The sequence below is a fragment of the Trachinotus anak genome, unplaced genomic scaffold (assembly GCF_046630095.1).
Source record: "Trachinotus anak isolate AG129_WGS33_773 ecotype Australia unplaced genomic scaffold, CSIRO_AGI_Tana_v1 ptg000007l, whole genome shotgun sequence".
In the NCBI taxonomy this organism is placed as follows: Eukaryota; Metazoa; Chordata; class Actinopteri; order Carangiformes; family Carangidae; genus Trachinotus; species Trachinotus anak.
The window spans coordinates 14348177-14361454 of NW_027273858.1; the positions used below are offsets into that span (position 1 = coordinate 14348177).

Sequence of the window (13278 nt, forward strand, 5' to 3'; positions counted from 1 at the left end):
CATTGTGTAATGAAGAAAAATACCACTGAGTGCAACGGTGCGGCTCACTGTTTTTAATAGTTTTTTGCAAAATAATAGAGCTTCGTGGCACAGAGGAATAAGCCGCATCCGGCTTTGGATACACAGATAATACTTGTAAGTAGGATCAATTTATTCTTGGTTTTGTTTTTTAATGGAATTTGCTGACAGTAAGAGCATTATAAAATTATCAACAGCTTTATCCTTTAACATCCTCAATAAACAGGGAGATCTCAGCCAATTTGGCCTTAAAGTCCTTCACTGCGTAACACTGAAAAAACATCACTTAAGGGTGCAAATCTGTTCTTGCTTTTGGCAGGGCTGCTTTATGTGGTTTCATTGAGTGATGGGCTGCAGTCTGTACACCTGAATGGTAAAAGCTAAGGTGAGTCATCGAATGAAGAGCCACACTCTGTGAGGAACAAAGAAAAGCGAGTGCTGGAGTAAAGGATACAGCAAGGTGAGATTTGTGGGAGACAGATAAAGAGAAAACGTTCATAAATTATAAAGCAAACAGCGATACATGATAACTGCCAGCTTCCTCATACTTCCCTTTGCAGTTTTAAATCAATACCAACCTCGATTAGGAACAATTATGGACGTTCTCACAGTATCGCTTCTGTGAGATAGACTGGCAGTTTGACAGAGTCCATCAATCAGCGGTCTCTGGAGAAATCTACACGATACCCATGCACGCTACAGTACATCCAGCATCTACCCAAAGACAAATACAGGATGTAACAACAAAGATGCAGCTCCAGCTGCTGATCTATTATTGTGTTTCAGTTGCCTGTACAGTACAGATTTCTTGTAGGGGAATAACAGCCAGCCGTGCAGCATCTTGTATACTCTGTGATTGAAAAAACTAACAAACAAATATGGACCTTGGCATAAAGAGGTCTTGCTACATTCTGGAAACATGCTCAAAGAAAATCGTGTAATGTAGGAGAAAAAAAAAATAGCAAAGTGAGATATGAGGAAAGAAAATGTTCAGGACAAACTCATCTTTCTATAATCCCCTAGTCTCGGTGCTCCCACCCTCCTTCCCACCCTCCAATTACAAAGAGAAGAAATGCCTCGCTTTCTCACTCCTCAGAAATACACAGGCTCTACATCAGAACTCAATTTGGTTTGGTAATGAGACTGCGCTTGTGCATTTCCCCATGCAGACAGCCCAATCTTCAATTGCCAGCACACATGGGGGCTTTGCTTAGCAGGAAGGCTCTGAGGAAATAGACTGGTAAAAGTGTTGCCTTTTTTCATTTGGATGAAACTTAGAGCTCACCTTGTGTAGTCTTTTCAAAATGACCTTGGGAAATTTCCAAGATCTGACAACAAACATACTTTAAATAGGGTCTTTTTTTCAATATGGAAGTGAAGTGAACGAATATTTGATAGACCACTGGTCAAGTGACTACCTACAGCTTACGGCGACAAATCTGGGTGGGCCGTCACATCAGTGGGCCAGAGGAGCATCTGTCTGGCTCTTTACAGGCCTGTGTACCTGTCATTCAGGGTGCGGATGAGAGTGTACTGCATGGGCTTGCCAGGACTGGACTCACTGGTCAATCACAACCAAGTTTCAACCCCTCACTGACCCAAGTGTTGAATTAATTTCCCAGTCCAACCAGTCCAGTTTTTTTTTTTTTTTTTTTTGCATGTTAATCATGCAGCTGTTCACAATGCAAAGCTTCATGAGTTTGTGTTTATATGACACTTTTCTTCAAGGTGAACATTTTTAATAGGCAGAAAAGATATTTCAAACGACTGTCAATCAATTGACTATCAGTCAATTTTACTTTTGAACAGGAATTTCCTGAGCCAATTGGTATAATTAATTGTTTTACATCCAGTTTGGTGCAATAATTATCTGCAAATCTGCACAGCAACATAAAACTAGATAGAGAGAAATTAATCCCTGCTTGCAAAAAATACATATAAATATGCATGATGCATATAAATATACATTATTATGCATACAAATAATACTTGCAAATGTATTTCACTCAATGATAGCAACAAAGGGTGAAGGCAATGTAATATTCACTAGGATGGATCACTTATCCTTAGCAATGTTTAAGTCAAATAAGTTGATTTTAATATTGTGTTGGAATAAATGGAAACCAAAGGGCTGCATAGAAGATCCAAGTTCATTATAAAATCTACAGAACGCTTTTAAAATTGAAGTTAATTACATCAATGTTGCATTAATTCCCTGATTGCCCTAATTTTTCAAACATGCCCCTGAATGCCTTCGCTCTCCATGTAAAGGAAGAGTCACTCAGATCACATGAAAGGGGATTAAACCAAGTCTGATTTACACACAGTTCAAGTGAAATTACTATCAGCTATACTTTTCAGCGCGCGCAAAGAGGATTGGACTCACATAGTCGTCGTATGATTCATGTGTGACTGCTAACAGCGGGACCCTGTATCCAGCACTCCCTGCTGTCCCCCTGGCTCTCGGAGCTTGTACCTCCCTCGATAAAACAGTCGTGGGGATTTTGCTGTGTGTCACTGCAGCTGTCCCCCGTGGTGCTGCTGCACTCCTTCCTGTGCCTCTGTGGCCCCTGGTAAAGCAAACAAGCGGACAGACATGGCATGAGTTTGCCCGAAGAATTTTACTTCATAACATCTCTAAATAAGCTGCAGTGATTTCAGTGAAAAAGTGGAGTCAAAACAATAGGAAACCCGTTAAATCCGTCTTATCGCTGCGTACGTGCAGGCAGCCGCAGCTGGAGGTTGGTGGTAACCTCTGCTGGCACGGTGGTTGATCTTATAGTGAGGAGAGTGGTTGAAGAGTGTCACTTTGTGTCTTTCTCTGCTCTGCAAACATGCCCGTAGGATGCTGCGTGGTTATTTCACTGACACGATGGATGCCACTGTTTGTGCAAAATCACATCTCCATCTGCCTACTGTATACACTCAGGTTCTAGTCAAACAGCTGCAGTGTTCAAAGGGAGTAAAGACGTATTTAATATTGTCCAACAGAGAGACATAAAAGGCCCGAAGGACTTTAAGGTGGATTGTTTCTTTCATGGGAGTGCGACTGTCCAGCAGCAGGACCACGTGAACACCGTGGGGATTGCAGGGTGGATTTAGCGTCGCAAAGCCATCTATTGTCTGCTAACTTGCATTTTAACAGCAGCATGATGTAGGTGGGCTAGGATACCCTTTCTTCCTCTGGCACATCCTTTACTAGGTAGCAGCTCATTGTGATCCAAAAATACAGACACTCAAAGGGGAATTACTGGTGCAAATTTTTCATGGAGATTTACAATAATCGCTTATCGGTGTGCCATAAGGAGAAAATCTGGGTAGGGAAGTGGTGGTGGTGACTTTAAATTGGGAGCGTCCTGTGTTGCTGCTGGATTTAGAGCATCTGCATGTGCTGCCTGAATTAGGCCAGGCTGCCGTGGCAAACTGTACCTGCTTACTCCTGAAGGACTGCCACGGCTCAGGTAGATTACGGAAAATTTGCTCTAAAAACGAACTATAAAGGCGACTGGAAGAGTCAGGCGTTTCACACGAGCGGCTTCATGCGTGGCTAAGCTAATCAAATGCTCTGTAACATGAAGTTTTGCTCTAGCTGGGCCCATCTATATCCTGAAGTCTGCTTGACCTGCGGGGCAAGTAATATTTGTTTATCAAGAGTAATAAGTTATCAGGAGGACATAAGTGGAAAAACATGAATACAGTTTAAAACTATTACTTCAACCTGAGGAAGAGAGCGAGTTTGAATTGGATATTAAAACATTTGCCAGTGAATTAAATCACCTGAAAATATACCATGAAGGTGAGTACTTCCTTTTACATTCTAAAAATATTCCTCACTCATAACAATGCACACAGAGTTTTCAGATTATCCATAAAGGTATAAAAATGACACATCATATTGCAGTGAATAACAAATCTGTGAAAGGTCAAAGCTGCTGAGGCGTGTGTGTGATGAGACAGGGATGAGTTTTACACACAAAGATGAGTTTACCCATCATGAGGAGAACTCGGCCTGGAACAACAGTTTATATAATATAATGTCTGGTATTTTGTATATATATGTAGTATAATGTCTTCATTAACCTTTATCTGAAGAAACAACTTATTAACAGTAACCAGGGGGAAAGTTCTGCATAAAATACATCAAAATACATCACATATCAATTTTTAGATGTTTGATTTTATCAATGAGTAACAAAAACTACAGGATGATGTATTTTCCAGCACTATAATTAAAATAATATAGAAGATTCTACATGGACTATCAGCCAATGGGACTGGAAAATGTTTTATTTATTTATTTTACTTGCTGCTTGTTGCTCTCTTGTATTGAACCATGTAAGTTGAACTGTTGCCTCTGACATTATAGCTAGTGGCTAGTTGGCCTGCGAGTTTTGAGGTCGTTTGTATGGACTGGGTAAGCTTGGGATTAATAAAGTTCTCTGAATCTGAAAATTAAAATAAGAGTTTCTGTCAATTCTCGTAATGCGTCATATGTCTTTCCTGTATCCCTAAAGAAAAATGATGGATGAAAACATTAAAGGGAGCTTTCTGAGGTCTTTGAAACTGGGTCAGTTCTGATCATCAAGTCCCCAACGTTATGATGAAAATGTTCTCAATACTGTACGTACATGGTGATTTTACATTATGAGTCTTTACCTGTAAGGGTAAAAGAATTTACCATTTTTAACTTATAAATCTGGCAATGTAACATAACTAATTTTGAGCACAAATCTCGGTTTTTAGAGCAGATGTGCTTCGAAGGAAAGTTTATCACATTTTCTCTCTCAGATCTTTTATTAAAATAGAAACCTCCAGAGTTTCTTAACATCAAGAAACCCTGATTATTGTTTTCACAAAAAACACTCAGGGCAGATTTTGCCACATCTGGAACGAGCACTTTACCTTGTGGATATTGTGGTTGCTGGTCGTACGCTCCTCCCTTGTGCACTCCTCCCTCTGCTCGACTCGTCAGAACCGTTCAACAGGGAGAGCTCTCTCAGTTGCTCCTGTCTGATCTCGTCATTGTAGTCCTGTGGGAATAAAAAACAGCATGTCTCATATAGATTTAAAAAAAACAAGGACATTTGTCTTCTGACTGCAACAGATGCTTGCAACAGCAGCAAATGTCATTAAATTAAAATTATCTTGACATGCACAGGAAACACATGGTGTTCCTGAGCATTGAATAGTCAGTGAAGACTCTTTTCCTTGGTTGTGTTTGGACACAAAATGCAGGGGAGGGATAAGTATTGTAGGAAAAGACAATAAATCTTCCTCAAAAGGGCTACGGATTTACTGTTTGCAGTAAGTTTGCAGGATGAAAAAATTCTGTGTGGCTGGAAGACAAAATGATGTCTAACCAACAAAATCAGGAAAACTTTTTAAAATAATTTCACCAACCTTTATGTTCAGAAGAAACATAAAACTTTAACTCCAAAAACCATTCATCTCCCTTTAACGCAACATAAAAATATCCTTTACTTTGTTGGCACATGCAGCCTGTAATTGACGGTTTCAACAACTTTGTGTGGAATATCGTCATCTTGCGTTTCTGAGCCATTTTTCTCAACCCGTTATCAAACATGATATGGATCATTACACAGCAGATAACGGAGTGGACAAAGCAGTATTCATTATCTTGTCAGTGCCGACAGATAAACAGGCTTATTTCTCAGAAACTCTTAAACCAAACCCACAAGATTTGCTACATTGGACGCAATGTCTTTGTAATGACAACAAAGCAACAGAGACAGCAACTGATTTCTTTGGTTGTCAGTGTGTTTGTCCTGCACTGAGAGCGAGAAAGCCCAAAAAACCTGAACGCATCCTGAGTAGTTTTAAAAAAACAAAACAAAAAAAAAAACAAAACAAAACACGTAGAGGTCATTACAGACAAAGACCCAGTTTGCACTTTGAGTTTTCACCAGTAAGTTTCCAGAAATGTGAGGCAGTGTAAGAGTTGAAAGAGTTGAAAATAATTTCACCTGGCCTCCATTAATCATTACTCTTACTCTAGTCTTTACAACCATCGAGTCAATGACATCTTTGTGTGAACATTAATCCAACCAATAAATTAACTGCACATAGATTCATGAGATATGATTCTGTCCAGGGTGATAGGTGCAGGACTAGATAACATTAATGGGTGTGCAGGTTCTGCAGATTACAGCTCACAGTGTAATATAATACACTGGTGAATTAGTGTCACCTTTTCTGGTTTTTTTTTTTTTTACTCCTTTGTGTATTTCCATTGTGTTATAGCTATAAGCCCACCTACACTGCACTTAGTCATGAGGATATCACAGTGGAGTACTTGCCTACTCAATGATTTGCATAGTTTTGACACTGAATGTAATAAAACCTTTGACAAACATCTATTATTAGATTTAAATAATTTTGTGTGGACCCAAAATTGTGAGCTAATTAACTGTCTGCACGTGTGATAAGTAACTCCTCCTGTATACTCATTATCAGACGTTAACTTTAGCAGGGAAATCTTCAACTGCACTCTTCCAGTAATAATTCATCATCTTCCTCATGACCCTTTTCCAGCTCCATAATGTTGGTAGGACTTTTTCAGCCTGAGCTCCCTGGTTTTCAGCTTTTACCACAAGATGTCAAAAAGTCCCCCTCTACTCATTAATGTTTCTTACTGATTTTTTTTCTACATTTGGATGTTTGAGCTTCTTTATGCAGAATGGTGAATGAGTAGAGTTTTCAAATTTGTCTGCTGAAGAAGGAAAGTTTCTCTGAGGACGTGAGAATATGAGCATGATTGTGTGACATGACACATTTTTTAGATGCCAGTTGTGGTTCAATATACAACTTACACAAGTCTGATGTGGAAACTTGAAGCCTCCAGTGCACATTGACTGAAAATTGACTTTTTTCGACATCAGTAATGGACAGATGTTTTTATGTGTGTCCCTGTTTTGTTTCTTCATGTGCACATGAGCGACATGATACACATTCCAGCCAGTGGTTTCACACTCACACAAATAATCAGCAGGTGCACTATGTGCCAACGAAGGCAGTGGGGAGGAAGAGAGTAAGACAGTTAACACTGCAGGTTACACACTTTTAAGAAAAATTTGCTTTGCAAATGTTTTGAGGAAGGAAATGCTGTCGTCACACTTGTTAAACCTCGAGGATAAACACATTGTGTCTTGGTGAGTATCAGTGAATGTAAACAATATAGCTCTGCAGGGCACCTTTAAACTCTGCATATTCACTTTTCATTGAGGGAGAAGGAATATATATATATATATATATATATAGTATTTTCTTCAAACATCTTCTCTAAGATCTTGACTTTGGTCCTGGAGTGAATGTTACCAAAATGTCGCATTTTTGTGTCTGGTCATTTCCATGACCAGACACTGTTGGATATTCTCCAATAATTGGCAGAATCTTGGACCAACTATGCCAAATTATTCAGGTACTGATGCCGCAAAACACTAAAAGCAACACTTCATAAAACCATAGAACATTACGCTTTGTCACACACCGGAATTGAATATTTTAATTTATTTATGAAATATTTTGGGGTGTATTTTGCTTTTATTTAAAAGTGGACTGTACATAAGTGACGAGACATGAGACAGTGGGGAAATGACACAATCCCTCAGTGACACTGTGGCCAGAGTGGACTGTATGGTCTGAAGAGCGGCATGTTTGTACACCAGACCGAACCTCAGCATCATGTTCCTCATACTGTGAAACTCTACACAGGATACCGACACACAGGGACCATATGATGAACAGATTTCGAAACTGGAATTTTTCACACCCACATGTCACGGTAGAAGACAAAAAAAAAAAAAAAAAAGAAATCCCCATGGTAGATTTCCAAAACATTTGCCACACTGCACACATGCGCTCCTCTTGTTAATGAATTAATACGGCCTACAGTGTTCTGTTGGTTTGAAGGAGACTGGCAGAGCTTTTAATTGGAAAGCTGGCAGCTTATCCAGAGCACAACAAATCTGCCAAAGCCTGTAAAAGTTGACTGTTGACAGAGGCGTTAACATGAGTACACAGAGATAAACCCCATGCTGAGGCTTCTCGGGTCAGTGTGTTTGCTCACTGAGATTGATTCTGACCGCGCCTGACCTTGATGATGCCCTTCAAATAGCTAAAGTTAGACTTTTAAGAGGTCAACACATGAAGCATGGTGATACCACTCACTCTCATATATTATCTTATAAATCTGTGACGTGTGTCTGTCGGCCACAGGAACATTTGTGAAAGAACTGCTCTGTATATCCTTGGATATTTTCCGGGTAAAAATAAACCCAAAAATTAATTCAGCCTGTTTGGATAATCAGTCTCAGAGGATTTGATCTTTAATTAAAGGAGATGTTGTCAAGCCGGACCTCCCCTGGAACCTTGAGGCTTGAAGTGGTGTGATTTTACTGAATAAATACATTTCTCCGACAGAAACAAAATACTAATCCAAACAAAACAAATCAATGCCAGCTTTTAAATACTACATATCCTGTGGCCTTTGTTGTTTCACTAATGGTTAAACATGGCGCGTTTTCGGTGAGCTCAGGTTAGCTACAGGAACTATTTAATCCCCACTCTTGTATATATCACTATAATGAGATCACTTTTATTATTACATGTCAGATGGATGTGTCTTGTAGAGGACAGAGCTAATCATTCAGTGGTAATACAGATTCAGAGACTGAGACTGATTTCAATTTCCAACAGCAAACAACACGTGTGTAGAAATGTATCTGTTTTTAGATCAGCTGATGCATGGGACTCATGTCATCCCCATCCATTCAGATAACCTCACAACTCCTGAACGGCATGTTTCAGAAAACGCTCTCACACAGTTCAGGTTGCACCACGTCCGCAGTGCTGCATGGGCTCATTGAAGTGTAGGCCACAAGTTATTAAAACCATTTCAAAGCGATGAGAGAGGAGACTTCAAGAAGTCAGATTATACTTTATGTGTCACAGTTAGCATTTTTAGACTCACCACTTCACACCTCTTGGAGACAACAGGAATTGTCTCAGCAGACGTGGTTCTGTTTTTTGTTTTAGCTAAAGAAGGTCTGAAAAATACTAACGTCTCGCATAACAACCTACTGAAAGATGTTCCTCCCAAAGCACAGGAGCAGCCACGCAGCTGCAGCAGCTGTTAATCTGCATCTTGATATGATGTTTGTGAAGTTTTTTAATGTATGACCGTATGTTTTTTGGTGCGAGCTGCTGATTTCATTTCTTAACAAAAGAACTCAGTTGGATGTTGATCTGGACTACGATTCATTTATGTATATGTATATGTGCGTGTATACACACACACACACGCACACACAAAATCTCATACATCTGGTGATTTATTTTATTCAATTTATTAATCTTGATCTGTTCTGATTTGGACTTGTGCATTTCAGCTTATTGGGTGGTTTGATATTAAATACAGTGAGGAATGGATGCTACCATTGATGTCCTGATGCAGCAAAGCATAAGTGAACTATAGTGTGAGCCTTTTTCCACACCTGGAATTTGCATATATTTATATATTGTCTACCACTTTCAAAGTTAACTCAGCAGAAATTGCACCTCCCTCATTTCCACGGCACAAATTGGCCCTGTGTTGTTGAGAAAAGCTGCACAGTCTGGATGTATCCTGAAGATAGAAATGCAGATAATGATGAGCATCAAATATTCACCTCCGCAAACCCAGACCGACCTTTACTGCTGCTGCACAGGCTTCTTCGCCAGGAACATATGGATAAAATAAATTACATTAAAAGTAAAAAACAAGCAGCCCTCTGTCAGTCATAATCTGGTTGACTTTATGCAAAAACAAATTACTGCCACATATCTTGTTCAAGCATCTGTGTCATCGTCTATCTGCCAAACTGTTCCCCATCGCAGCTTGGCCCAAGATGAAGGCCACATGCTCATCCAGCTGAGAGCAGGATCGCTCGTCCTTCTCCAGTACTCCCCACTCTCAGCCCGTATATACAGTAGTCCACTGATTCCTGTTTACATTTTTTTTTTTTCTTTTCTCTCTGAGCTGACAGGACGGATCAGATTTTGCTTCACGGCAGATCTGAGGACTCCTGCTAAGACAAGCTTTCTTTTCTCAGTCATCTCACAAAGCTTGCAGTCAGACAAACCACACTTGTTGGTGGCCTGTCTGTTCTGTTTCTGCTCAATACTAAAATGAAACACACTAACTATGCACCTCAAATTCTAACTGAAGATGACTGCACGGCTTGTTTATGTGATGAATATTTGAGATTTACAACAGAAGACACGTCTGCACACTGCATAAGTCTGAAAGGGGAAAAGGACGTGTATTCATTTCTCCTGGTTTGTAGATGGGAGCTCAGTGGGAAGCAGGTTTTGTGAAATTATAGCGATGCAAAATATAATAAAATATACATTCTTAAATCTGTGTTGCTACATTAGAGTCAAATCAAACCCCACCAACACTTCACAAGTCACGCTGACAAACTGCTTCGAATGTACAGTGCAGTAATAAAAAAAAAATTAATAATAATGTGCAGTTTATTTGCAGTCCCATGAGATTCCTGAAGCAGTGAGCATGTGCTATAAAAACAGCATGGTGCTGTCTTTATTCTTATGTTTTTATTGACACTTACATATAGAATAAGATAAATTTAGGGACTAAATATTCTGGGAGTTTTGTCCATATTTGCCATGAAAAGACAATGTAAGAAGGAAAATGAGTGTGATGAAGAAGCAAGACATAAGTTGTTTTTTCCCCTAATATTTGGCACTCATGCTTTCAATTTGAATTAACATTCATAGTAATGAATCGTCATTTTAGGGTTTTATTGTCCACTTCCAGCTTCCACTAACTGGTTTTGGACGTCCCCAAACTGAGCATTCTCATCCATAGTAATGATTTTCAGCCCTTTTGTCACTTACTGAAATATTACTGAATTGGTTCCTCCCTAGTTTCCCCACATCATTAGTTCTGCGGGTGGATTTTCACAAAAGAAACTTTTGCCCGGCCTAAAACCTGTCTGTGCTTATTGAATGAGTGCACCTATTTAAAAAGAAATGTATTACGGCCAATCCTGTGTGTACGCTATTTAGAAAACGCGGCTGCAGTTCTGAAAGAATAATTAAGAATACAATACTGAATTTCTCAAGGTACTGCAGTGAAGTGAGAGCTGAGACTCTGCCAGTATATTTACAGTCAAATGAAGCATCAGATACAATATGTAAAAGCCCCCGCTGATCTGAAAAGAGCAAGAGAGCCAACTGACCCTTTTATTGGTGTGGACTGAACAGTGTGAAGAGAGGCATGAATGGGATGCAGATTTTTGAGAAAATGCACATGTGGTGTGCAGCAAGGTAGAAGAATTTCACAACATTTTAACTAGAGCTAATATGTGCTCTGGATGCATTCCAGGCCTAATTTTGCATGCAAATTTTTTAGCACCCACATGAGTCACAGGTTCACGAGACTCTGATGGTGTCAACATTGTTTCTATCCTCGATTTTCACCTCACTAATGTTACAGTAAATCTAGATGAGCTAACAGGGAAGCAAATCAAGTATTGTCCCAGAAAGCTAACACACAGAAACATTTCTATGTGTTAGCTTTCTGGGAAAATAGGAACAGATTAATTATCCTGTATTCGTTTGCTTGTTTTTTTGGCAGACAGTGGCGGTGTAAAGTAATTTGTATTTGGAAGAGTGTGAACTGCTCAGTGCAGATGCAGTATCATCATCCTCTTGGCTCAGAGAGCAGACATGCTTGTAAGAACATTGGCTCACTATAGAAGACACACGAACTCCATAAAGTAGACTCATGCAGCACAATCCCTCTATTAGGCTTGTCACATTTGCAAAGCTTGATTAATATTTACAGCTTTGACTCAGCAAGAGTACACAACATGCACATTAATTATTGCTAAGTTCTCCGGGCTATAAGTTGTTGGAGTCTTGCAAGTTGTTCCATACTGCACTTTAATTGCTGAATACATAATTTTTCATCTGTAAGTGAGGGCCTGAAGTGCAGAGCAGTGGTTGTAATGCAGAGAAAAACTTCATGCTTATATCTTACTCTTATGTAAACACACCCTGGATACTCTGCAGAGTGCCATAAACTAAGGAGCTGTTTGCTTTGTGTTAATACGCCTGGTGGAGAAACGATCAAGTCAGCAGTAATGACCGATGATCACATATGACACAGGAATGAAAATTAGGTGGAATAAAAAAAAAAAGGTGAAGTATTAAACTTACTGGAACTAGGAATTTCTTAATCTCCTCCAAGGCGTGACTCATGCGGGAATACGCCTCTCCAGGTGGAGCGAAGACTTCAATTAAAACGTGAAGATCATTACTCAGATGGGCGTATTTGGCCTCCCCGCTTTTCCTTAATTCTTCCTCCTATGAAAAAAAAGAAAGCAAGAGAAGGATTTGTGTCCATAAACGAGAACCCAAAATTAAAAATGATTAGTAGGCCTATCCACGTCGTCCAATGATATTATTACATTATGCTAACTGTAATAAATACAACGTAAAAAGCTTGATGGATTAACATGTACTAATTACTAAAAACAAGACATTTTACAAGACATTTTACTAAAAAACAAACATGTCAACCCCATGGAGGCCTGAGGAAAAGTCAGCTGGATCCCCGAAGACAGCAGGATTCACCCTCTAGAGACCATGAACTATCTCATGGCACTCCATCACTAGTGGTAAAAATATCTCAGTCTGGACCAAAGTAGTGGACTGACTGACATCATTGCTAGTTTGGTTAAAAATCTACATCTAGCCAGATGGAGTGCTTCTGCTCAAAAGTAATAACTTCTGGAGAATATATAACAGCTCATCTGACAACAACAGAAAAAAAGACAAGAACAACTGCCTCGGTAGCAGAGCGGTGGCATAGAGTGTGGCACCAGGGATGTTGTTCGTGAAGTTTTTTCTGATAGAAGTTGTGATTGTGTGAAGAATGCTCTGCAGGCACCGCTCCGACACAGCTCCCGGAAATGTTTAAATGGACAGACATCCTGTGACACAGACATGGTATTTAGTTCAGGTCATGTTGGTGGTCTGTAAATGATCTGGTGTCAAATGGACGTGGGAACCCTTACAAAAAAAAAAAAACAGAAAACCAAGGAGAAAATGAATGAAATACTGCCATAAAACAAGGCACACCCATGGGGCAAAAAAATGTAGGTAATGTATCAGAAATTGCCTGCACACAGAGACTGAAGAGAGGACAAGTGCATTCAAAGGGACCTTTACTTA

At 39.6% G+C, this 13278-nt stretch overlaps 1 protein-coding gene across 7 annotated transcripts in view; it reads right to left on the bottom strand.

The window, feature by feature from the left end:
* khdrbs2 (KH domain containing, RNA binding, signal transduction associated 2) overlaps positions 1-13278 on the bottom strand; it is a 63499-nt gene that overhangs the window by 23439 nt on the left and 26782 nt on the right. For all 7 annotated transcript variants that reach the window (XR_011691413.1, XR_011691412.1, XR_011691415.1 and 4 more), the window contains exons 4-6: positions 12262-12408; positions 4921-5048; positions 2405-2588 (exon numbers count right to left, since the gene is read on the bottom strand). Coding sequence is in view for 3 of the 7 variants with exons in the window: in XM_071480872.1 (XP_071336973.1) it covers positions 2405-2588; positions 4921-5048; positions 12262-12408 (459 nt within the window). In the remaining 4 variants the exon portion in view is untranslated. The remainder of the gene's footprint in view (positions 1-2404; positions 2589-4920; positions 5049-12261; positions 12409-13278) is intronic.